This window comes from Ips typographus, linkage group LG7 (genome assembly GCF_016097725.1).
Source record: "Ips typographus isolate SLU linkage group LG7, UJ_Ityp_2.0, whole genome shotgun sequence".
NCBI classification, from domain to species: Eukaryota; Metazoa; Arthropoda; class Insecta; order Coleoptera; family Curculionidae; genus Ips; species Ips typographus.
This window is the reverse complement of record NC_138428.1, coordinates 3,756,999-3,782,240: the sequence shown is the minus strand read 5'-3', so window position 1 is coordinate 3,782,240 and position 25,242 is coordinate 3,756,999. Positions and strand designations below refer to the sequence as shown.

The 25,242-nt window shown below is 34.9% G+C and overlaps 4 protein-coding genes across 6 annotated transcripts; all 4 read right to left on the bottom strand.

Moving 5' to 3' along the window:
• Positions 1 to 648: 648 nt before the first annotated feature.
• Positions 649 to 12,301, bottom strand: Nup153 (nucleoporin 153). Of its 3 annotated transcripts, none has more exons than XM_081983792.1 (11): positions 12,098 to 12,301; positions 10,283 to 10,649; positions 9,976 to 10,110; positions 8,616 to 9,839; positions 7,223 to 7,482; positions 6,982 to 7,092; positions 6,132 to 6,927; positions 5,712 to 6,063; positions 4,695 to 5,304; positions 4,379 to 4,497; positions 649 to 4,136 (listed from the first exon to the last, which is right to left on the bottom strand). In XM_081983792.1, the coding sequence occupies exons 1-11, from the start codon at positions 12,155 to 12,157 to the stop codon at positions 4,064 to 4,066; spliced, it is 4,107 nt and encodes a 1,368-aa protein (XP_081839918.1). In that variant the 5' UTR covers positions 12,158 to 12,301; the 3' UTR covers positions 649 to 4,063. The 3 variants fall into 3 exon arrangements, with proteins under 3 accessions (XP_081839918.1, XP_081839916.1, XP_081839917.1); XM_081983790.1 differs by having other exon boundaries at positions 9,976 to 10,164; positions 12,098 to 12,300; XM_081983791.1 differs by lacking the exon at positions 12,098 to 12,301 and adding an exon at positions 11,709 to 11,899 and having other exon boundaries at positions 9,976 to 10,164.
• A 574-nt stretch (positions 12,302 to 12,875) lies between these two features.
• Positions 12,876 to 18,273, bottom strand: LOC145731807 (uncharacterized). The gene is made up of 8 exons (XM_081983793.1): positions 16,815 to 18,273; positions 16,435 to 16,679; positions 15,365 to 15,898; positions 15,122 to 15,309; positions 14,558 to 14,815; positions 14,310 to 14,500; positions 14,002 to 14,249; positions 12,876 to 13,725 (listed from the first exon to the last, which is right to left on the bottom strand). Exons 1-8 carry the CDS (start codon positions 18,070 to 18,072, stop codon positions 13,429 to 13,431), a joined length of 3,219 nt encoding a protein of 1,072 aa, XP_081839919.1. The 5' UTR covers positions 18,073 to 18,273; the 3' UTR covers positions 12,876 to 13,428.
• A 100-nt stretch (positions 18,274 to 18,373) lies between these two features.
• LOC145731811 (putative malate dehydrogenase 1B) lies at positions 18,374 to 20,013 on the bottom strand. Its single transcript, XM_081983796.1, has one exon. The coding sequence runs from the start codon at positions 19,877 to 19,879 to the stop codon at positions 18,386 to 18,388; it is 1,494 nt and encodes a 497-aa protein (XP_081839922.1). The 5' UTR covers positions 19,880 to 20,013; the 3' UTR covers positions 18,374 to 18,385.
• A 103-nt stretch (positions 20,014 to 20,116) lies between these two features.
• LOC145731814 (outer dynein arm-docking complex subunit 4-like) lies at positions 20,117 to 24,048 on the bottom strand. Its single transcript, XM_081983800.1, has 4 exons — positions 21,694 to 24,048; positions 21,368 to 21,622; positions 21,072 to 21,313; positions 20,117 to 20,949 (listed from the first exon to the last, which is right to left on the bottom strand). The coding sequence occupies exons 2-4, from the start codon at positions 21,609 to 21,611 to the stop codon at positions 20,353 to 20,355; spliced, it is 1,083 nt and encodes a 360-aa protein (XP_081839926.1). The 5' UTR covers positions 21,612 to 21,622; positions 21,694 to 24,048; the 3' UTR covers positions 20,117 to 20,352.
• Between the last annotated feature and the right edge of the window lie 1,194 nt (positions 24,049 to 25,242).

Genomic DNA, 25,242 nt, shown 5'->3' with positions numbered 1-25,242 from the left:
AGCATAAAGTATATGAAGGAAAGAGGTAGAACCAAACTTATTACAATATTAGCTACACCAAATGGATAATAAAGCAATTTTATAATAGTGACTGTCCAATCTGGAATTTTTTCATTCAGTTATTAGAATATTTTATCTTTATAAATAGCTTGTACCAGGTAGTACTGGTTTTGCCGATAAAAATATGAAGAAAATGACATTTTCTGCAAAAAAATAGTGCATGTTAACCAACGTTCCTAAACCAATTACTACAACGAAAAGCCAAACTGTTAAGTTTGTTTTTATTTCCAAAGCCTGAAACAAACTATTATCAATTTTAGGGCGTCCCACTTTAGATCATTTGTATAAAACACTGATATTTGAAATGTACGTGGGTGCATCTTCGGAAATTATAAACCAGATTAAATTTTGAACCATTCCCTAAAAAGCACTTTAAAAATCACTAATTATAGAACAGAAAAAAAAACAGCTTTACAAAAAAGTTTCCCAAGTATGTGACCAAATATTTCAAAAACAGGTTTTCATTTTGGTATTTTATAAAGCAAAATGTCTGGACTACGAAAAAAATCAAAGAAAATACTATAATATATATAATAAAAAGTACTGTAACTTCCCCATGACTTAGGACCACATAGAAACAAAGAAACCTTTCAAACTATTTTGATTTATTAAACCAAAAAAAAAAACACTCTCGTATCGATCAACAAAAATTCGGCTTAACAAAAACTAGCCACCCAAATGACCACAAATAAGTTAACCAATTCCTAGGCCAAGAAAAGACAATTAACTAAAGTTACTATATTATAGCCACTAAAACGTTCGAAAAACTTAATAATATTTAATGACAATGTTCTTAATAATTACGGCCTGCCACTCTTTAGTTCAATATAGGAATCATGGTGGTGCACTAGGTGACACATAAATATTACCCAGTATTAGAATTTACATTAGTTTTTCATGTTTACTCACTATTTAGGGAATTAATGAAAATTTTATTGCCAAAATTTTACACCTAGTTTAAAATTGATCAATCCAGAGATTGTGGTAATTTGGAAGAAAAAGTAGTAAACTTGTTCACTTGTAAAAAATATAGAACTTAAAATGTATGCATGTTATACAATAATAACAATATATTTAATATGTATAAGGGGCCTGACCCACGAGAATATCACAGTTGAACGCCCAACAATTGGCGGACTCAACCTATATGTACTGGTTAGAACATATAGGTTTATAAACTATCCGGAACACTCATCGTCGATCGGTTTTATTTAGTTTTCTAAAGAAAAAATTATCACCACTGTCAAGGCATTTATGGTTACAAATTGTCAGTTAACTACCTCCGAGAATACAAGAAGTTTGATTAAAATGATTGGCTGATTGAATTGATGCCGACCACTTAAGGTCCGGATTATACTCGTACAAATATCAAAAAACTCCATCATTTCGATGAAAGGTTTGTCCCACACAAAGACACATTTCTTATAAAAAAAAATCTACATTCTATGGATCAGACCAATTCTCTTAAAACTAGTTACAATGTACGGTTTCCAAGTCTAGCAGTCAAGAAGAACACCACATCTCCATAAATGTTTTCTTTCTTTTAGAGATTTAACACCGTCAACACACAAACCTTGATGTACTTGTTGACCTCAGACTAGCCAGAGTGACACGTAATTGGAACTTTCGAAATGAGTTTTATTTTTAAAAATCCTCGTATACGAAGTCAATAATTGAAATTCATGTATTCACAAAACCGGAGCAGTTTCCATAATATAAAAATTACCAATTTGGTGACACCCTGTATAAAAGTAGTATAATCTACAGTGAACCATCCGCGTATAAGATCTAATAAGTGGAACGGTTGCTCACCTTAGAGGGGAAAATAAACAATAATTTATAAAAAAAACAACAGCAAATCAGTCCGGTAAGTGAAGTCCCACATGCAAAATTTACGTAAGTAGGTCAGGATCAACAATAACATGAAATTATAGCCTATACACGGATGGTTGATTGACTATTATTTAACATTTAAAGTCGACCACACTTCGAACGTTTTAAGTATGCAATTTGGCTTCTGTATTTACTTTCAATCACAATAAAAAACTGATTACAATTATAAATAGACAAAAAAACTTTTGTGTTTAGCTTTTTCAATCTTTGGGACATTTATCCAAAATTGTTTGCAACAAAAGGTCAAAAACTTTGGGTACCTACGGTGGTACTACGAAAGTAAATTTTTTTTACTTTCGTAGTACCACCGTAGTTACCACCTTAAATTTTTTTTGACGTCACAATGACGTGGTTAAATTATGGTTTTGCCAAATTACGTTATCTTGACGTCAAAACGCTCTGCTCGCTCCATGGAGCTTGAAAATGAATGCGGCCTCAGCGATTTCCTACTGTTGCGTCACAATTACCAGCACAAAACGTATGTCGGTAATTAAATGTGCTATTGATTGTTAAAGTGATTACATTTTTTAGATTATAACTTAAGGCACGGGCTAATTACATATTAAGCTGGTGTACTTCTACAGCATTAGCTTAAAATTAGAATTTTGATGCGGAGGTTAAAATTATGCGAAAAACTACTGTGTTCCTACCTTTTTCCCCTTCCTCCTTCCCCTCTGTCTATGGATGGTGAAAAATAACGACTTTGAAACAGTAAATGATACTTTCAACGTTTACGAGGAGCCACGTTACAAAAAAAACACAAATGTGTGGTATTCCTGTATTTGGATACAGGCAATTTTCAGGTTATAATGACATCATAGGAATGAGTTCCAATATAATTTTTTAACAATATACTTACCAGTTCTAATAGTCATAAACAATTTCAAAATTGATTCCCTTTTTTCTTTTCCCACTGGGATTTCCAATCAGGGTCCTTTTTCTTATCATCTGAAGGTGTGGCAAATGTCTCATTAAGCTTAAAACAGAAGGTAATTAAGCTTAAAACAGATACATCCATTAGCCACAAGTGAGAAAGCGTCATTAAATAATTAATTTTTTCTCTTTATTTTTCCCTAGAGGGCTTCCAATCTTTACCCCCATTTGCACTGTCGTACTTTAAGCTAAACTTAAGTTAAGTGTAGTTCAGACTGTGTAGAATACAGCTTTATAAAGTCACAATCTGGACGCTTAACTTAAACTCGGCTTGAAGTTAGACGGCTCAAATGGCGGTAAGTTTAGCTTGAGCAATGTGAGATAAAGGATGTGACGCAACAGTCTGAAGTCACTGAACAGAGAGTACGTCTTAAGAACAGTCAGGAAGCTTTACCGATTAATGAAAAATTTTGGTCAATTTTTCTGAAGCTAGTAAAACATTAATTTTGCATTTTACTTACCGTTCAGCTGAACTACTCAGTTTGTTAGCCCTAGTAACTAGAAAACAAACTATCCACTGTGCTGAGTTTTACGCAAAATGTGGCACATTTAACTCACCTGTATTGAGTTTATAGCAGCAAAACCTAACTGACCCTAAGTCTCACTGTAATGTTAAACAGTTTTAAAGTATATAAATCAGATGAATGAGACTAACACGCAACACTTGGACAACAACTGCATGTTGGTCTCGTCTAACTGATTTACCATGTACCAGGCATATCCACAATTTAGTTCAGATTGTAGTTTCGGTGGTCTGTTGCAGTTTTTTGTGTTAGAAATTAATTAATAAAGTACTTCAACCAGCAACAACTCAGATTTTATAAATTTATGTTTGAAAGGAATGTCACATTATTACTGTAATCCTAGAACAATTAATCTATAAATCTCGAATTAAGAATCATTAAACAACAGTCAGTATTTTGTTTTTGCTATACTGATCAGTTTTCCGCTGACCAGTACCACCTTTAACACATTTTAATATTTCAACCTTAAAACATTCGAAATTCGTCGGGATCTTTCCATAGCTATATCATGTTATACAGCGTGCTAATTTGACTTACTTCCTAAACAAGTACACCCTTTTTTTGCGTTCGTTCCCATTTGACCAATTTCGTACTCACTCATACTGTGCTATTTACAACAATGTGCCAACCCTTTCCATAATAGGGTTGAGGATCTATCGTACCGTCCTACGGATCGCTTTCTTTATTTTTCTTTGGGTCGTCGTACCGTCTTGTACTGGAGGTGCCCTATAAATATTTGAAACTGATGTCTACAACTAGTTTTTATTAAAATATATCTATAAAGTGCAATTGATAATGATTTAAGTCGTTCATATAATAAGTAGAGTAGCAAGTTTTATTTTCAGATTTTATATTTTAAAAAATCTCTTTAAAGTGACACTCACAATTTGGTATAACCTGTATACTGATTAACGAGTATTTAATCTTTTCGGTTGACGAATGACCAGGTAGATAATAAAGATACTTACGAAAACGCCGCTAATCCCGCCCCACCGGTAAAGTTGAATGTTGGTTTGGCATTGGCATCAAACGACGGTACAGAACCAGACGAAAAGTTGAAACCTCCCGAAGACGACCCAGGAGCATTCTGAAATAAAATAATATATTATGCAAGGTTCTTAGTTTGTCTTTTAAAAACCAGTTTTCTGTCTATATTCATGTAGTTCTTTACTTGACTATAGACTGATGAAACTGTACAATTTGTGATACAAAGACGTCACAAAGCTTGTGCCAACGTAAACGACAAAGAAAATACTTGTATCCATCTAAAAAACAGAGACTTACCGTGGCAGCAGAGCCAAAATTAAAGCTACCGGAAGAACCAATGCTTCCTGTACTGCTACTGGAAGATCCAAAACTGAATCCTGCTTTATTCTCAGCAGCTGCACTACCAAAATTAAACATCCCATTTGCAGCAGAATTTTGGGTAGGATTCGTCAGTCCAAACGTGGGCGTTGCTTGACTGCTACTAGCTCCAAACCCGGATGCTTGTTGATTATTATTCCCTCCAAACAGATTGGATGTAACGGGCGCTACTCCAAAAGCGGGTTTCTGTTGAGTCGATGAATTGCCAAACGTTGGTGCCGTAGGCTGATTGAAACCAAATGTGCTCGTTTGAGTGTTGGGAACTGCGTTAGTCGAACCAAACGAGACCGAAAACGGACTGCCGCTTGGTTTAGTGCTGCTGGCATTAAAACTGAACGGTTTTGATTCAGTTTTTGTGTTGAAGGTAAATCCACCAGGTTTCGATGAGGAACCATCTGCGAAAGAAGGCTGCGTCGCCGGTTTTGGGGCACCAAACATAAATTCGGGAGCGCTGGAGGTTGGTTTTACGCCGAAAGTAGGTGTGGGTGAACTGAAGTTAAAACCGTTCGATTTGTTTGTCGAATCCGTGCTGCAATTAATGATGCGACTAGTTGGATATCAAGTTTGTCTCTCAAAACACACTTTTTAAGTATTTAGAGTACTAAGGCATTTTTTGTAAAAAGAAGTAAGTGAATATAGATAAAGTCACAGAAATGCCCTAAAAATAATCACAAATTATTTTCAGGTAAAATAAATTATTTTTAGAGAAAGATTTTTATGCTTGTAGAAAAATAAAATTTTTATTTAAACTCCGCTTTTACTAACAATACTTTCTGTATTACTTGGGCACCATTTTTCAGAGCCTTGGCAAAACTAAGTCAAAGATTGAACAACAAAATCAATCCTCAAAGTGTATTTATCAAGTTCCAAAAAATACAAATCTGCTAGTTTTCAAATAGTACGGAAAATAAACATTGTCCTGTGTTAAATCCTTACCTGCTTGATGTAGTAAACTTAAACTGTGTTTCAGTTGCTTTTGCAGTGTCAGCTTGGATGGTACTGGCGCCAAATGAAGGCACAATCGCCGTTGGTGTAGAAGTGTTAGTTTTACTAACAAAGTTGAAGTTAAAACCTCCAGCAGCTGGCTTAGACTCTCCCGCGGGTTTTGGTGCAAATAAGTTGGTATTAACGTCACCGTTCGTAGCTGTAGGAGGTTTGAATGAAAACATTGGAACTTTTGATGGTGGGGCTGAATCTTCATCGTCCGGTTTGGATCTTTTTTTTTCCGATGTAGGCTGGTTGGTTGTAGTGTTTCCAGCACTAGGTACAATCGACGTGGAACTGGGAGCTGTTGAAGAATATATCATATTACATAATTAAAATATGTCACATATTAAAAAAATCCCATGAGCTTACCTTTAGTAAGACCAAAGCTGAACCCAGATGGAGCAACGGTCGCCTGTGCTGGTAATTTCTCGCCAGGTTTTAACAGCGGATTTACCCTTTCCGTCTTTTTCTCAGCATCAAATTTAGCCAGACTGCTTGAGAATATAGACGTTGGTACTGTTAAATTGTCACTTTTACTAGAACTAGGCGTAAAACTGAATGTTGATTTTAGCTGGGCACTTTCTTCTTTCTGCTGTGCTTCTTTATCATTTTTAACAGGAGCATTGGCTTGAGAGGACGATACTGCCGGTGATGGAGAACTTTCAGTGGCGTTTGAGTCGTTCTTCTGTCCAAAAGAGACTTTACTATCACTAAACGCGGGTTTAGATCCAAAGACCAACGACGCAGTAGACGTGGTCGAAGTGGTACTGGACGGTGTCGTGCTAGTGTCAGGTTTAGCTGAGAAACTACCAAAAGTAATCTTAACGTTTTCAGTTTCAACTTTTGGCGTTTCTTTAGTATCTTTTGAAACTGTCGCTTCAGCTTTGGCAGGTATCCCAAACACAAATGATCCAACACTTCCATTAGAATCCACTTTCTTTCCGCCAAACACCAAAGAAGCATTACTTGTACCAGGAGTCTGTTGTGCGCCCGCCGGAATTCCGAAAGTAAAGCTGTTAGCGGTAGCTTTGTCTATACCAAAGTTAAAACTAGACACTTTGGTCTTGGAATCTTTGAGAACTGTATTACTGACTGATTTGTTGGGGTTAGGAGTTTCACAGCATACGCACTTATCTGATTCCGCTAAATTGGGTACCATGCAAACCTATGAAGATAATGTTAAATTAAAATGAAATTGAAGTGACACTGGTGCTCTCACCGAACACTCCCATTTATCTGAAGTCTTTTTAACGGCACTTGTTAATGGTGACTTAAAAGCGTTTTGATCCGTTGAGGGTCGGGGTGTTTCACAAGCCGCACATTTGGTCAACTGATGATTAATAAAAGTCTTAATATACTGACTGTAGTTCCATAAAAAAAAGTAAAGCAAGACTTTTTTGTAATAAATAAATAACGTCCTTAGTTTTCACAAGAAAATAGTATTTATCAATCTTCCTTACCTCTTCCTTGTTAGTTATCAGACATGTTGAACATGTCCAACTGGCCTTTGAGTTGAAAGAATTAACAGAACTGGCTGTGAACATTCCAGTATCAATTATGACCTTAGGAACCGTTTTCGTAGTTGTTCCTGTTGGTTTTGGTTCTTCACAAGCTGCACATTTTTGTAAGGAATCCTTGTTGCGAATCATGCAAGTTGGACACTCCCAACTGCTTTCTGCAGGTTTAATAGCTATAGGTGGAGGATACGTCTGTATAGTGTCTGAAATTAATAAGTCAAAATGCACACTAAATAAAATAAATGTAAACGTATTAAAGTAAATGTTAACCAGATGCCTAGAAAATATACTGAAAACATTGCCAACAAAATATGTGAAAACACAACCAACAATTGCCAGAGGCCTCTACAAGTGTCCTAAATCTTCGAAGAAATTTCTTAAAACAGCTGGAGACCACTAGAATCATTTTGTAATTGCCAGATGCCTCTAAAACTACTGACAACTTTCCAACAATTGCCAGAGGCCTCTACAAGTGTTCTAAACCTTCCAAGACTGTTCTAAAACTACCAGAGCCTCAGGAATCAATTTGTAAATGTCAAAAGCTTCTAAACACTACTGACAACTTTCCAACAAATACCAGAGGCTAATACAAGTGTTGTTAAAAGTGTAAAGTGTGTTTTAAAGTTGCCAGAGGTCTCTTCAAAGTGTCTTTAACCCCGCAAGAAAATCCAAAAACTGTTAGACGCCTCTGGAATCATTTTGTAAATTCCAGAAGCCTTTAAACACAACTAAAAACTTCCCAACTATTGACAGAAGCCTCTACAAGTGTCCTGAAGGTTAAAAGAATTTTAGAAAACTGCCAGAGGCCTCTAGAAGTAATCTGAACCTTCCAAGAATTATCTGAAATTGCCAGAAGCCTGTGGAATTATTTTGTAGATGCCAGAAGCCTGTAAAGACTACTTAAAATGTCCTAAACCTTCCAAGAGTATTCTAAAACTGCCAGAGGTCTCTAGAAGTGTTCTAAACCTTCCAAGACCTTTCTAAAACTACCAGGAGCCTCTAGAGTCATTTTGCAAATGTCAGAAGCCTCTGGAATCGTTTTGTAAATGCCAGAAGTCTCTAAGAACTACTGGAATCCTCCCAGAGGCCTCTACAACTGTTTTGAGTTTTGGTATAGATAGTTTACAGATAATATTACCCGAATAATAGTATTATCAAAAAGTTGTAGAACCTCACTCTAAATCGATAAAACACGACAAAAATACTGTTCAATAAAAACAAATCTAAAGTATTATTGGAGTTACACTCCCAATAAAAGATGTATCAGATATTTAACAGCCAAACACACTCAAAACTGAAAACCATCAGAATGAAATCAAAAGAAAAAAGTACTTACCATTTGAGATTCTGTTTGTTACTTTAAGAGTTTCACAAGCTGCACATTTGCTCTGTTCATTCTGATTACGAATCAAACATACTGAACATTCCCATGTGCCTGTTTTGGCCTTAAACTTGTCCATCACATTGTCCACACTAGCACTTTCTTTATTTACATTGAAAATGTTCTCGCCGTTGTTCTTTTTCGATTTTGCACTGTCTGCTAACTTAATCTGTTCGCTGTCTGCGGAGTGTATACTGCGCCGTTTTTTGATTAGCGGTTCACTGAAAGTGAAATTATTCAACGCTTTCAGAGGTTTGGTGCAATTGGCTAAGATTAAAGGCGCTGAAAACTTGAATTCTGAGAGACTAGGTTGTTCTACAGATTTGACTTCAACTTCTTTTGTTTCCACTTGGGGTTTAGGTGCTGGTTTTACAGGCTCAGGGGTTTTAACAATGGAATCCTGCTGTTTTGTAGGTGTAGAAGGTTTTGGACATGGCGGAGCTAGCCCAAAATCAAACTTGGGCAGTTCTTTTATAGGTAAGCTAATTAATGGTAAGTGCACCTCAGAAATAGTCTCTTCAACTAAAACCTTCTTTCGAACTGAAGTGATTTTGCTTTTCATTTTTGTTACATGTTTTTGTTCAGACTGAACCGGTATCTTATAACTTTCACTAGCAAAACTACTGGCGATTTGTCTGACTGTTTCTGTGGACTCTTGAAGCTTCGATTTTTGTTGATCTAGTTTATGCCTAGATGATTCTTGAACTGAGGGTACATGCAGCTCCCGATTAGAGGCACATCGAGACTCCCGAACCGTGTAAGGATTGGCTCCAATATATTTGGTAAGATTACCTTCAACCTTTTGCCTTTTAGAAGACATTGGAATTTTCTTGGCGTCACTTATTGGCGAGCTGTACTGTTCTAATGTGTCAAGTATTCTCCGTGCCGTTTTTCCTAGTTGAGCGTTGCTCTTCACCATACTGGCATTAGTGGGTTTTATGCTAACACTTTTGCGTAATACTTTCTGAATATCATGTGCTGTTCTCCTAGTGTTACGTCCATAAGCGGAAGCGCCTCCGTATATTGTACGTCCACTGTAAAATGGCGAGTTAAGTATTTTTTTAGTGGATAACGTGCGATCCTCAAAAGAAGCCGACGCGAAGCTTGATGGATTGAACGAAGGCGCTCGCGAACTCAAACTTGAGTTAGCATTTGGGCTCGACGTACGGGTGAACAAACCTAAATAGAAAGGTTTCATAGGTTGACAAACATGCTAAAATAAATGTGTTGAATGTAACACAAAACATTTACTTTTTATTACATCATTCCCATTTACTTTTATAATTGTGGCATAAATTAAGCAATGAATTTTTACCTGATGTTTGAAACAATGACCGGATCTTGTGAGGACTGCTCTCAGAAGGTGACGCTTGTTTTGAGCTCTCCTGACTCACCACTTCTTTACTTCCTACCCTACCAGAGGAGTATCCGCTGGTGGACTCTTCACTATCTGAATAACTATCTTTGTTAGGTGCTTCAGATGAATTAATGTTGTTTTTCGTATCTATATTATAGAAAATATCAACTTAACAAAAAAACAAAACAAAACAGGTACTCTAAGGACTGAAATGTGTTTAAAACAAACTCAAAGGAAATCAACTGTTTAAAATATAGCTCTTTACCTGCAAATTTTGAACTTCGATTTGTGTCAGTAAAAAGTGATGTGCTGTTCAATATCTTCCGCGTTTGGTATCCGCTTGGACCAGCTATTGGTTCAGGAAAGTTCCTGTTTGGTAGAGGCTTCCTAGAATTGTTGCTTGAAATGGGGCTCAATATTTCGCTAACGTTTAAACTGAGAGCCTCTTTTGTAGGAGGGAGTTTTGTGCGCTTTGCCGGAGGCTGAAACTCCTGCAAATCTTCATCGTCCGAGTCGTCCTGACGTCTTCGAACTACGGGCGTTGTATCTTCTCTTTGTTTGTGAAACCACTTTGATAAAGGTGTGTTGCTGATAATCTCTGTTACGTTTTTCTTCAATTTACCAACCAAAGACTGAAAATGACAGTAAAAACTTGCTTTACAAGCTTAGGTAGGTAATATTAATACTACAATATACATGCCACAGGATGTTACACTATCAGTATTACAAATTTATAGACATGTAGAAAAAATTGATGCCAAGGATGTTTTCCGCTGTTTAAAAGGAAGGGGCTTTCAATAATAGGGAAATAATACACACTTGTGTTGCCTATCAATGAAATAAGGTGGGTTTAGTAAATATATTTGATCACTTTTTAAGTAACTACAGAATTGCAAATAATTTAGGGAGAGCACTTATATCAGGCATAAGTGCCAAAAAACCAAAAATGTATTTTATATTTTAAAAGATATTAATATCATGCTTTAGTTTCAGTGCTTTACATTTTCTAGGTACTGTGGTGTGGTGTTTTATAACAGCACTTTTTAAGGACCAATTATAGACCTAATTTTTCAGAATAAGCTATTTCCAAAACATACTTAATACTTAATACTTATGCACTTATGGAGGCAAATATTGGAATTATGTTAACAATGTTTTGTGTGTGTATGATTTTACATTAAAAAAATACATTATCATAGTAATTTATGCACACAGAAACAGGAGCCAATTTGTAGAATTTCAATTACTTTTAAAATGGGCTAAATCTTTCAAGTTTGTGATGATACTAGCTCCAATTTCAGTTTTTCAATTTTAAATAATGTAGAAAGCGAAAAAATGTCTATGTGTCCCACAGGAAAGTGGGCAAGAGTAGATTGTAACTAGGTCCCATGTGTCCTTGTTTTTGCTACATTGTAAAATGCTGAAGTATTTAGTGAAGAACAACAGGCAGTGGCTAAGTGTAAAAGAGGCATATTATGTTGTTGTAAAGATTGCTAAGACTTGCTAATTTAATAGTACAATAGATTGGTATTCTAATTCACTGACTGTATTGTTGCCTATTGCAATATTTGGTTCTAGGGTCTATTGTAGTTATATGAGGAATGTTCCTTCACCTTTTAGACAAGTAACTAATATTTCCCAACATACTAGGCTAGCAAAACACTTTGAATATAGCAAAAACTACATTTTACCTCAAATTTAATTGTCACTTGATCAACCATCCACAGAATACTTTAATTTCAAGTATAAAAGAAAATAATCATTGGAAAATACTACATTTGAAATGAAACCACAAATTGTTTTTACTTTTAAGAGTTATGAATTACTAAGCCGGGTTATAGGGGTAAAATGTGAATTTTGGTGTCAAACAGTTAAGCAAGATGCAATGGTTCAGGAACCAGTAAAGTCATGAGGTTATGGCACCAGATCCTGGTGGCAATTTGCCGATTAAAAATAAGGTGCCAAAGAAGGTACAAATTAAAATTTTGAAGGTGTTTGCAAGGTATAAAGTACAATAAAGACATAAAAGTTATAAATAGCCATGAGAACGCGCCAATGCTAGAACGCAAAACCTGCCTACCTGGTTGTTGTCCGTCCCTCCGTTCCTTTCCGACTCACTATCGTTCTGGTCCTTATCCATTTTACCACTGATTTATTACAAGTATCGCGATTTAACAGAAAAAATGATTAAAATACGTTATTAAACATCTTTCCTAAAAGAGACACTTTCACCACTCACCACACGAGGATCAAAGATGGCGATCCATGATCCATCAACCATCAACACTATCAACAGTTTACGCCGTCTTTGGCCAAGAGATGGTGCTGCACAAATACTTTTTTAAAGAGTAAATATAAAATATATTCTAACTTAAACACGTTTATTTATTTAGCGGCTGTTACCAGTATCAATAATTACAAATTTAGTGGTATAGTACATAGAAATAATGTGACTTAAAAAAATAAATTATAATAAAAGATTAGATGACCGGACATTCAATGATCTGTATAAATGGTTGCCTACCTTTGAGTGACAAACTGACCCCATTCAGAATCATAGGATGCGTTCGGTTTGTAGCTTATTATTATAACAACAATCACAGGAAAGATCAAAAAGGATGTAATGGTATTATTTACAAAATCACAACTAATGGCCAAAACATTTTATTATAAGCATAACTAAAATTTAAATAAAAAACCAAAACCTTATTTAGAAGAAAATTTGTTACAAATGTAAAATTACGAGTTTTGAATTGTCTTGTCTTTATTCTTTTGGCAAGCTTTGATATTTTTATTGGCAAAATTTAAGGGGAAGTAAATGAAAATCAGGTTTCTAAGAAAAAAAGGCAACAGTCAAATGATTTTCAAAAATTATTTAATATACATAAACCAAATATCCGGCAATAGAAGTATAAAAGTATATACTAAATGTACACATAATCATAATACCAATAAATCAATAATAAATAATGATCTTATAATCTCTTTTAATTTACTAAATAGATTTATGTACATTATTATTTACATATTAAAGAGTTAAGCCAGTGTCATAATAATTTGGCTGCCATCAGTTTGTTGCCAATTAAGTAAATATTCAAATTTATCAAAAAAATCTATCATTTTATTTTGGTAAACTTATTAACTTTACATTAATCAAAAATAACAAATCATAAAGAGAATACTTTCAATAAGCAGTGGTAACCACCAACACTCATAAAATCAGAGTAAGAAAGTAACTAATCATAAAACTGTAAAGAAACAATTATTTAACACAAAAAGAAAGATGACAATACTCGAATATGAGTGTTGGTCTCTGTTGCACCACAGTAGAACAAACTTTACTCTCTTTGTTTATATCATCATCATTTGAACTATTTCAATCACCTAAACAACCAAATTATCAAAACCGCATTACTTTGTTTTCACTTTTAAGTCCTCTTTCAACTTCCATTTAATCAGTTCCATACACGACACAGCATCTTCAGCACTGTCGTGACCCGACACATCATTCTGAATAATTTTTTTCAAGTATTCGCTGGCCAAAGCGCGTAGCGCTCTTTTATGAGGTAGCCCCATTTTGTGAGGAAACAGTACCGCCGTATCGATTACATTGCCGTGAACGATTTTCAACGCTTTCATGTCACTCTCCAAACTGTGACCCACCAGAATAGTTTCCGAATTGCATAGATGTAAAATGTTTGCCTGCACCTATAAAAATTAATTTGTCACCACCTTAAATATGTTTTTTTTTTGTATAATGTTTTAAGAGAAAGCCCGTCAATTTTGATTTCAAGAAGGAAGTTTGATTTTTGTGAAAAGTTTCCTACTTTTCCAGCTAAACACTTTTTAAAATAACAACCCATATTCATCAGTGCAAACGCGCTTTTTGGTTTTATTTCTGAATTTTTTGTGAATTACCTTTCATAGGGAAATACTGTTATCACTCATAAAACATCCTAACTGTACTTTAAAAAGCTTTGTTACCTGCAAAATGCTGGTACTAGTGCGGTCCATTTGTTCCTTGGTAATCCCAGAAAATCTGGTGTTATAGTCCATAATTGGATTTAAAGGTTTCACTAGACTTTCGTAGACAGTTTTGCAATCAATATCGATTACGGTTACTCTGGTCAGTTCCAAACCCCTGGTGGTGTAGCACATTTCACAGTCGAGTGCGTAAACTTGACGACTGCGCGGATCCGAGTCAGATTCAGGCGGTAAAGTCGTTTGGAAACCTTGGATTAAGTATTAAAATTGTGAATTATTAAATTAAAACAGTGACGGTTATTTCAAACCTTCCAGCAGATGACTATCAGTCCCGTCGAAAACGTGAGTATCACTAGTAGCGCAACCGGTGTCATCGTTACTCTTACAGCACAAGTAGATTTGTTCGCCTCTTAACGTACGCTTTTTCAAAGGGTGATACATACATTCTTCGTCAAACAGTGGCCATCCGTCGTCGTCAACTTGATGCAATTTGCCACATCTGGAAAATTAATCAAATCAAACCTGAGAAAACTACAGAGATTCCTGAAGTAAATACCTGCAGCACTTCCGATAATTATCGTCAAATTGCCTGTGACTAATTTCAGTACGATTATTAATAATGGCTTTCCCTCGAGTACCGCTTTCCTTAGGGTAACCGTGAATATCTAGTTCCTCATCAGTTAAAACCCATTTTTTAACGTGTTCATAAAACGTGGTTCCCTCAAAGTCTGACTCTTTTTTAGATACTGCACTTTCCCCATTTAATAACGGACCCAAACCTTTGGATTCTCTTTCTTGAATTTCCTTTCGTAACCTGTAATTTTTTTCAAAATGTTAACACCACACTAGTAGTTTTACGTCAGAGCTGTAAAAGTATCCAAATAACAGTATCATAGACAATTTCATTATTAAACAGTAGTAGTCAGATAGTAGTTGTACTTTAACTAGTAGCAGTTATCCTGACTGTATGTCAATTGTGAAAATCAACTTACCAAATCACAGCAAAAAAATGCAAATAATATAGAGGGAGTTCAATAAAACGATTAATAACTAATAAAATATCCATAGAATATTTTATACTGAGACAGTTTGTACTATACTAGTATTAGACAATAATTACCTGTTTACAGCTAACATAGCCGAGTTCCGATAAGTTGCCAGCACTTTGCATTTTTCATAACAGGCAAACTCTTCATTCAATGCCCTATTGAAAGCATCTTCCTTCAAAGCATACAACTTTGAACACTCATCAGCTATCATAGTAAGGAATCTAGTGCGAACGTTTACGGGTAGTTTCGACTTATCAGCCTGAAATTTTTGAATTTTCAAACTTTTTTACCCACGATTTACGCACATGCAGTACCTGGAGAACATCCGGAATGTCGCTAAGATTGTATTCAGGGATGTGAGCTACTCTTCCACCTTTTTGCGTTTGCGCCACTGTTTTGCAATTTTGAGTGTTCCTGCTTTTAACCAAAGATATGCGTTCCTTGGCTTTTTCGATCAAGGCTACGTTAGGGACGGCTGCAATTTTTTTCGGCACTACTTTCGGCTGAGACGAACTGGGTTTGTGAATTCCGTTAAGAATGTCATCCACAACATTGCCGGTTGTTTTGGTTTGTTGCGCTAATTTTTGTTGTTGTAATCTTTTCAGTTTGTGTAACCTGGCAGCTTCCAGTAGACTGGAAGGTTTCTTTTCTGTTATGCTTTTAATTTCGTTCATAATCTGATCTTGCTCTTGATTGGCTTGCACCATTTTTGCTATTTTATAGCGGTTGGCCAGCATTTGACCTGGTAATAATACAGGTTTTGGTGGTGCTATTGTTGGTACGTATTTTGAGTGGGTGGCTATGTTTTCAGCGCCAGCGTGTGCTTTTCGTTTTTTACCCTGATACGCCTGTATAAAGTAAATCATAGCTATTTATGTACCAAGGGGGTTAGAGAAAACATAATGTCCTTGAAGGCCGAGACAGCCCGTGAACCTATGCCCGGAGGGACAGGTTTCGGTCTGATGGACATTATATTCTCCCTAACGTCTGTGGTGCATACAATGTTTTATGTTTCACCTAATTCAGCAAACTTTTGCTGTTTCTGGCATTGAATAGTAAGATATATCTTTACGGGTATGTTGTTTACTGTTTATTTTACCTGAATGATGTGACTTTGATAGTGCTGTCAGTTAGTAAAAAGCTGGACAAAATTTTAGAAAATATAAAAGAAAATGCAGCAAAAGCAAATGAAAGTTTATTACCTAAAAAGTCAAGAACACTATAATCTACACCATTTACAAGGTATTATGTATTCATAGGTGAAACATAAACATCTTAAAGTTATACCAAATACAAACAATAATTTTCAAATTTATTTAAGAAAAGACCTAAAGTGACTTTTTCAATAATTATTATTCATAAATAAACTGTAATAAAAACTTACATTGACATCATCTTCAGGCTCCATTTTAGGGCATTCCTCAATTTTTGACTGCGGCTTAATGGGCTCAGGTTTATATTCATTAAAGATCTTGTAACATTCTCTCATAGTCTCATCTTCATCATCAAAGTTCAGATCAACATCAGACAATTCAGGATCTAAGGCAAATGTGTCCTGTATGTCATCCTGATCATTATCACGACCTGATGTGCTTGTATTGCTTTCAGATGTTTGCTTCTTTCTTTTATCTGAAAATAATTACCTGTGTAAGGGTTAAAAATAAGAAAGTAATACTGTTTGACTAATTTTAACTAGTAGGTACATATAACAAACATTTCTAAAATGTACCTATTATTATATTAGTTCCTTCATTCACAACTTACCTGCATTATCTGGTTTCTTTGAGTGTCTTTTTTCATGCTTTCTCAACTTGTCCTTGTTTTCATCAACCAACTTATCCTTACTCCTACTTTTGCTTTTGCTCTTCTCCTTGTTATCCCTTTTCTTTTTGTCACTCCTCTCATGCCCTTTACTCTCACCACTTGGAGATCTACTTCTTTTTCTTTTTTTATCATGAGTGTTGCTACTACTTTTACTTTTGCTCTTACTGCTAGATTCTCTTTTATTTTTTGTGCTAGTTTTGTTATTATCCTTATTACCTTTGTCTGGAGTACTATCCCTAGAACTCAACCCTGATGAACTATCACTGGAACTTTTGTGTTTGTGGCGTTTGTCTGGTTTTGGACTTTTGCTCTTATGTTTGTGGGTACTAGTACTGTGTCTGTCTTTGGAACTGCCCTTTTTCTCCTCTTTTCTGTGACTTTCCCTTTTGCTGCTTTTATGATGTGATGATGATTTTGAGTCTGTATCTTTGCTCTTACTTTTCTTATTGCTACTTTTTTCATCTTCTTTCTTTATTTTTCTACTGCTTTTTTCACTAGCACTATTATCACTTTTTTCTGGTAGACATGAAGTAGTTGAATCTGGTTTTTCCTTTTTGATTTCACTTTCAAGCTTTATATTTGTACTGGACTTACTTCCTGGCAACACTGATGGTTTTGAAGTACAAACTTCAATCTTTTCTTCATCAGAACTAAAAGTAGGCTCTGTAGGTTCATTTACTACCTTCAATTGAAGGTTGAGCTTGTCCTGTTCCTTCTCTATATTAGCCTTTAATTGATTAAAAGTATCTGGCCCTTCTTCTGTGTCATGTATGATGTTATCAATAAGGTCAAACTCATTTGTTAAGGCTTCAAAGTTTATATCCGACTCTAAAGGATTATATAAGTTTTTTTCACTTAAGGACGATTCAGGTTTAGCGGCTGAACTTAGAATACTTAGGGGTGTAGGTTTGTAGGTTGCAGTTTGGATTCTGACAGGCCGAACTGTTCTATCTCTCTTAAATGCTAAGTCTGGCACATAGCTGATGGGGATATGGCTTCGGCTGTTGTGAATATTTTCCAACTCGCTTTTAGGAGTCGGTTTATAAGTAGGAACTGCATTTTTATTGGGGTCTTGGATTCCATCATCACCAGGTTCATTTGGCCTCTTTCTGTGTCTGAAGTGACAATACGGTCGGCCGCAATTCGTATTGTAAAACGGACATTCTATATCTTGAAAATAACCTTTTGTTGGCAGCATTATTTAAGTTATGAGTGCATATTTTATTGAAAATTAAAACCACTTTTCACTGCCAAAGAACATAATAAACACTAAAATCAAAGTAAACTCATAACCTCACAAAATCAGTTCGTCTACTGTCATTCTCGTACTCGTTTGACATTTGACCGTTGACACTCGACAGTTTCTTCCTTTTTAATTATACGGTTTTTTCTGTTACTATAATTTGATCATTTTTATTGATGACAATTTTACGCACAAATAGCTTTGTAATGTCTATACTATTTGGAACACACACACACAATTTTTAAAAAATTCCAAATTAGTGGATACTTTAAGATAATATAGTTTCTGAATCAGTATGACAGTAGCACCCATTAACACTAAATCCAATATTGCCTAACTCATCCATAGCTTCTTCAACTAATTTCTTCAAATCTTGAGAAGTTTGGTTCAAGAAAATACAGTTTGCAAAAGGTCTCCATTTTCGTTTTGAGTCCTGGATGCACGGCTGAGAAAATACAATTCCAGGAGGGATGTCGTGAATTCCATTAGAACAAACACCTAAACTTATTATGTGGTCTGAGGGTTTCTCTGCGTACCACAGATCCAATAAGGTTCTTAGAGCCCTTTGCTTTGGTCTGAATGATTTTCTTTGTAGCGCGAATTCAATGTTTCTTGCTCTTTCTGAAACTCCTTTCTCTATGTTTTTGTGCTGGTTGGGAAGTAGGTAGGACATTAAACGTAGCTCTGGAATTGATGTACCTAATGGAAGAGTTGATTCGTTTGGGGCTTGCAATGCTCTTTTGTAAGGTTTTAATATAGTTGCTTTAAATATAATTTGCGTTTCATCTACGTATTCGTTAATGCCGATAAATCCCCAAACTGGTGGAGCACTGATTTTTGAAATTGGTTCTCCAGTTTTTTGTGAAATAATATTGACTACTGGTAACCCTTTATGGGCTGATAGGCATACGATATTAGAAGGTATTAACACAGTGCCGTACTCGACCAAACAAGATGCCATTAAACACATTGGGCCTTCATTACAGAAGATTACGCGAAGTTGTCTTTTAGCGCTAGAGTTGATGGTATCTGCCATGGCTGCTATTCTGGTTGTACATCTCATGATCCACTCTTGGTGTTCTTCTATTGAAGATTGAGAGAAGTCTTCATCGAAAATCAAAAGGTCGCATTTTATGATGGCTTCTTCTTCAGTACATGCAATTTCAACTACTTCGTGACTTCCGCATATTCCTAAAGAGTTAAAGTAGTCTCTAATGTCTTCTACTTCTTTAGTGTTTCTATCTGTATTTTCAATATGTACTTTAATGAGTACACCATCATCTTCAATAAACTGTTTAATTTGTAAACAATCGTCTATAAGCTTTGCCACAAAATCCAGGTTGTTCAGACAAGTAAAAATACTCATGACCATATTGTACTTGCGGTGTTCTTTAGAGTTTTCCTGTCTTTCTTTCTGAAAGTGTGTCAAATTGTCTCTGGCCAGCCATTCCAAATCAGCCTTTGGTATGCAAGATTCCATTCCATAGTAGCAATAGCAATATTCCCAGAAATCCCCTATATCACCTAACAGGTAAGACTTTCCTCCCCAAGCGCTAATTTCTTTCCAGATAATCGGACTGTCCACCATAAACCATTTGTTCTTCTTGTTCAACTCAGCTACGTAGTCCGGCCAATCGTTCTTTGATTTGATTATTTTTCGGTACTTAAAGTTGGGTAGATGATCGCTTAAATATTGGGCTACGTATGATGCATGTGCGGTACGAGGGCAATCTGGTTTTCCACATATCGTATAAAATGCCATTTTTTTGAAATTTGAATTACAATGACTTTAGTCAGGTAGAATACCTCTTTCTACCTTCTAGATTGACAACACTGTATTATTTCTTTTCATGCAAATGACTGGAATATTAGTGAATTTTTGGATAAATGTAAATTTAGCAGATCTCCCCTTAAGAAGATATTTGGTTCTTCTGAAATCAAGATAGTGGGAAGATTCAGCTTTAGCTGTAAAAAATGCTAAAGAAAAAATTACCAAAGATTTTGATTTCTCGATTATTTCTGTGAGCAGTTTATTTTATAACATATCGTTAAGCTTATTAACATTTATTCGTTACCTAATCTAACCTAATTCTATTCTAAACTTTTCATTCTTTTTGAGGTGATTTTTTTCGAACCAATCAAAAACAACAATCCCAAGAAAGTAAATCATTTTGATTGGTCAGTTACAATAAGGGTTATTGTGTTGCGCTAATCTATAAATTCAGATTTAAGCAATTATTTTAAATTTCTAGGTAGTTGTTGTCTCCAAAACTCCTGTCTTGCATTTAAATAATCTAGAGTCTCTTTAATGCAGTTTTCAAGAGATTCATCGTTTTCCTTAAATTTACACTTAATATCTGGATTACTCATTAAGCTATCTAGATAATCTTTATCCACAGCGAGTTCTCTTAACAACCGACTTGGTTTGGTGGATCTGGATCTACTTTCTCTAGTTTGGGAAGCAGTTGATCTTCGATTTGTTGAACTGGGACGTCCTCTAGAACACGTCGAGGTGCTTCTCACCGATTTTGGTGGTATTAGGATCGATCCTATGGCGTTTTCGATGGCCTTTTGGCTTTTTTGCACTCCTAACTTGAAGCCTTGATGGTCGGGACGTAAATGCAGACCTCTGTGAAAATACATTAAGCTGTGCTCAAAATCCCCTAAGTAGTACAATGCCTCCGCTTTTTGGTAAATAGCCTTTATGAAGGTTTTATCAACGTGAAGAGCTGTTTCCGCGTCTTTTAGGGCATTTTCTGGCAAACCTAAAAGAATGTAACACTTGCTTCTGGCAACTAGGGAGTTTTTCTCAGAGGGATTCAATTCCAAAGCCTGAAAAAAAATTAATGTTACTAAACTGCTAATGGTTTAAATACTTGTTGCTTCCGCCATGGCTTGGACGTAAACAAACATTCCAGAGCAACTTTTTGGTTTAATATTTATTGGAATCACACCTTAGACATAAAATCAAGAGCAATTTTTAAGTCACCACGACACATTTGGTAATTTCCCAAGGCCAAAAAAGTGCTAGGTTCAGCTTCTTCGGGTATTTGCAACATCTTCGATCTTTCCTGCTTCTTTTTGATTTTCAATGATTGTTTAATGTCTTTTGATCCTAGATTGACTGCGGCGGCCCTGTCTTTATCGCAATAAATTTCTTCTTGATGCGGAGGAATTTTTCTGCGTTTTCTCTTGCCTAGAAATTAGAATTATCTTCAGCATAATTTTTTATTAAAAAGAAAAATGTTACCTCTTTTTCTGTTTGTATCTTCAGTAATTTCTTTTGCTAGTCTAGTACTAGTTCCAGCTGACATTGGAGCTTGTCGTATCCTGCTCTCACCAGCTTCAGCTGCAGCATTTGCTTCCACTTCCTCAATGGATTTTTCGTCATCATTTGAATCTTCCTGCACGTTAATTCGCACAAAACTCTGTAACAGCTCATTTTCTCTTGTGATACTCAGTCGTTTTTCTGCTTTAGACTTTGTGATATCCATATTATTTAAAGCTGTGAAATATGTAGGAAATAAAATTAGAGGTTTGCATAAGTTTACTATACAACGTTTCTGTTCCACTTACCGTTTTAATATTGCATTTAGTTGCCCAAATGACTTAAACTGGGTATTATCTATCACGAAATCATTTCACTATTAAAACTTTTTGATGAATTTTTAAAATGAGAAAACTGATTTTACTTACGATATAAAACTGTAATTCTATATGCAATATAAGGGCTTCACTCACTAAAAAGGTGCTGAAAATAACACTATAATATCAGGTTGTCATAGTTACGACCTAAAGGTGTGATCAATGAGGGCCACTAAAGCACTCCATAACACATTGTTTGGTTGACTACGTTCTCATATCCAAGAATTCTTCATTTGCGTGATGTATTATAAGTTTATTATTCATAACTTACATATATGATATAAATAAATTGTTAGGAACAATTATACACACCACAAATTGCGCAGACGATACAAGCTTCAATTTTAATTTAACTTAATTATCAAACAAACCTTCTTGAACTATAGAAATATACATAGAAGATGTTTACTATAAATCTATGTATAGTTACTTCTTCGTGGACTAGATCGATTAAGAAACAAATCGCACAGAACGCAAAAGAGTAACATTATTATTAATAATAAGAAAACGTTTTGTTGTGGTTAAATCTTGTCCTTACATTAACTTACAGAGAACATAATACAATAGACCATAAGCAGTTTGATTATTTCTCTGTCTTGCTACAAAATGGTTTTAATCAATAATTCTTATCTTTCATACAAAGGATTCGTCCCAGTTAAAAGTACGTAAATTTTACTTTTAGCCAAGTTTTAAAAATGTACTATTTTTTGCAAAATATGCAACTGAGATTTCTGTCTGGAATGCTTTAGAGGCATTTGGAAATTCTTAGACGGTTCTAGAATTTTTTTGAAGCTTCTGGACTGTTTTGATATCTTTTTAGAGCTTCTAGATTAGTTGAAGGGTATTTGGAATCTTTCAACTGTTCTAAAAGCTTATGGAAACTTTATCCAATTTCCATATTTATATGGAAAGCCATATTTATATGGAAATTATATATTAAAAGAGCATATTGATAGCTTTAAGCTTTTAGACTGTTTTGATATCCTTTGGGAGCTTCTAGACTAGTTGAAGAGCATTTGGAATCTTTTAAACTGTTCTAAAAGCTTTTGGAAGTTTCTAGATTGTTTTGAAAGGCTTCCGACTGTTTTAGGAGCATTTTGGAGTTTCTGAAGGGTTTTGAAATCTTTTTAGACTACTTTAGGAGCATTGAAGGTTCTGGACTGCTTTTAAGACATTTTTGAAACCTTGTAGACGGTAGACGGTTTTAGATACCTTTGGAAGCTATTAAACTGCTCTAAAAGCATACGGAAACTTTTAGACTTTTAGTCTTGAAATGTTTTGAGAGCTTCTGGACTGTTCTAAAACTTATGGAGGATTCTACAAACTTATGGAAGCTTTTAAACTGCTTTAGAAGCACACGGAAGCTTTTAGACTGCCTTGAATTTTTTTGAGAGCTTCTAGACTAACTGAAGATTGTTTGGAAGCCTTTAGAGGGGTCTAAAAGCTTTTGGAAGCTTCCAAACTGTTTTGGAAGGCTTTCGACTCGACTGCTTGAGAAGCATTTTGGAGTTTCTGTAGTGTTTTTAAAGCGTTTTAGACTACTTTAGGAGCATTTGGAAAGTGTTTGAACAGTTTAAAGAGCATCGAAGGTTCTGGACTGCTTTTAAGGCATTTGAAACCTTGTTAGACTGTTCTAAAAGCTTTTGGAAACTCCCAGGCTGTTTTGTAAACTTTCACAAGGCATTTTGGTGCTTCTATAGTGTTTTGGAATGTTTTTACATTTTTTCAGACTACATTAGGAGCATTTGGAAATTATTTGGTCAGTTTAACTTTGTAAATTGATACTTACCCATTTTGCAACAGATAATTGGTAAGTTTTTGTCTCTCAGAAGCCTTCATCAATATCTCAATATAGCTATTACAAAATTAACCTATACAAAATAAAACCACACTAAAAATAGCAGCAAATAAGCACAAAAAGGAGAAAAAAGCAAAATAAAAAGTAAAAGTAAATAAAGAAAAGTAATATAATTTTGCTAGCAACCTATTTAACAGTTGGTGTCAAAAATATATGGGGGTGTGTAAAATCACAAAAAAAACTAAGAATTAAATAACTATTACCACTTACAGTATGAAATAAAACGTTTTACGATACTCTTAAGTGAAATGCAATTTAAAGTACCTACTCGTCTAGAAATTCCATAACATCTAAGACCAGTACACATCTAGACTTGTACTTTACCCATTTCCCGGACTTGTACCGTAAATTACTATTTTAAAATTGTTAAAATCCTTTTCAGTTAAGTAAGTAAACATTTTAGAAATACATAGCAAAAGGGAAGGTAATGTCGCAACCTAAACTACTCACCTTGCTAAAACAGTCTGCAGCTTTTGGTAAATTTCCAATTTTCAAATGGCTGTTTGCTTCTTCTGTCCATAGTTTTGCCTCTTTTTTACGCCCTCTTTTTGACATTTTCTTAGATTTGTCCAGTTTCTTTGAATCACCCATCGCTTTGTAACAAAGAATTAAAAATCGAAATTAGATTTTTTTGAGACTTTTATTGCTATTAAACATTTAGTTACTAAATAGAACCTTTTGACTTTAAGTTTGTTTGTGAAGCTGCTTTTTTACCAATCACAAACTATTCACTAAGCTGTGATTTACGAAAATACTGCCTATGTATAATATTTTAAAGTACTACAATTTTGATTGTAATACTTGTCCTTCTAAACTTTTAAATGTATTTTTTGTAAATTATGGAATTTAAGGCATTGGTCATACAAATCTGGATTTTGTCTATATTAAAAAAAATACTTTCCGGAAGTTTATGCAACAAACAGTTAAAAGTAAAATCGTGACTATAATCATGTCGTGACCGAAAATATTCATTACAAAGTAAAACAAACGATTTACCATCGCTGTGGTTTAATAGTTTAAACTGGGAGCACCCTAACTATTAGAAAGACTGTTCTATTTTCAGACTATAACAAACAAAGGGTATAGATTTTCCGATTCCTTAACAGAAAACTTGAAGGAATTCTTTTATACACGTATATAACAAACTATGTCAATGAATTAAAGCAAACAATGTTTTAAAGTCAGTTTTATCGATTTAGTGTAAGATTAAACTAAGTCAAGTCAATCATTTATCTTTATCAAAGTAAACTTTAAAGATGCAAATTACAAAAAATGTTGGTACCTAATTTCTCTCACCAAAAATTTAAGTAAATTATTAATCCAACATTAGAATTCACTTACCAAAATAAAATCTGTGGAATTGTGGATAATCAACACTTGGAACGACAATCTTAAACTATGGATTGTAGTCGACTGATTATAGAGGAACATTGGCGGTTTAGCTCGCTGGAATCGGTCATAATCGTACAGGTTGTCGTTGGAAATATTTGTTTTCCACCCTAAAGAATCGAAGTATTGACTAAAAGTTTCATTAACTAGTTTATTCAGGTTTGATTGGGTGGAAAATGTACGTTTTATACCTGTGAAACTTAAATTAGTTTATTTTTGGGTAGGTCTTAATT

Bases quoted from the DNA above. Each gene is read 5' to 3' on its own strand.
- LOC145731807 (XM_081983793.1), bottom strand. From the start codon at position 18,072: ATGCTGCCAACAAAAGGTTATTTTCAAGATATAGAATGTCCGTTTTAC. The intron at 14,816-15,121 runs GTAATTATTGTC...AAAAAATTACAG, and splicing joins GCTATGTTAGCTGTAAACAG to GTTACGAAAGGAAATTCAAG. The intron at 14,250-14,309 runs GTTTGAAATAAC...ACTTAATCCAAG, and splicing joins TGATAGTCATCTGCTGGAAG to GTTTCCAAACGACTTTACCG.
- Nup153 (XM_081983790.1), bottom strand. From the start codon at position 12,157: ATGGATAAGGACCAGAACGATAGTGAGTCGGAAAGGAACGGAGGGACG. The intron at 9,840-9,975 runs GTAAAAATTCAT...CTTTCTATTTAG, and splicing joins GTCATTGTTTCAAACATCAG to GTTTGTTCACCCGTACGTCG. The intron at 6,064-6,131 runs GTAAGCTCATGG...ATTCTTCAACAG, and splicing joins CAGCTTTGGTCTTACTAAAG to CTCCCAGTTCCACGTCGATT.
- LOC145731814 (XM_081983800.1), bottom strand. From the start codon at position 21,611: ATGGATATCACAAAGTCTAAAGCAGAAAAACGACTGAGTATCACAAGA. The intron at 21,314-21,367 runs GTAACATTTTTC...TCTAATTTCTAG, and splicing joins AGATACAAACAGAAAAAGAG to GCAAGAGAAAACGCAGAAAA. The intron at 20,950-21,071 runs GTGTGATTCCAA...ATTTTTTTTCAG, and splicing joins CTCTTGATTTTATGTCTAAG to GCTTTGGAATTGAATCCCTC.
- LOC145731811 (XM_081983796.1), bottom strand. From the start codon at position 19,879: ATGGCATTTTATACGATATGTGGAAAACCAGATTGCCCTCGTACCGCA.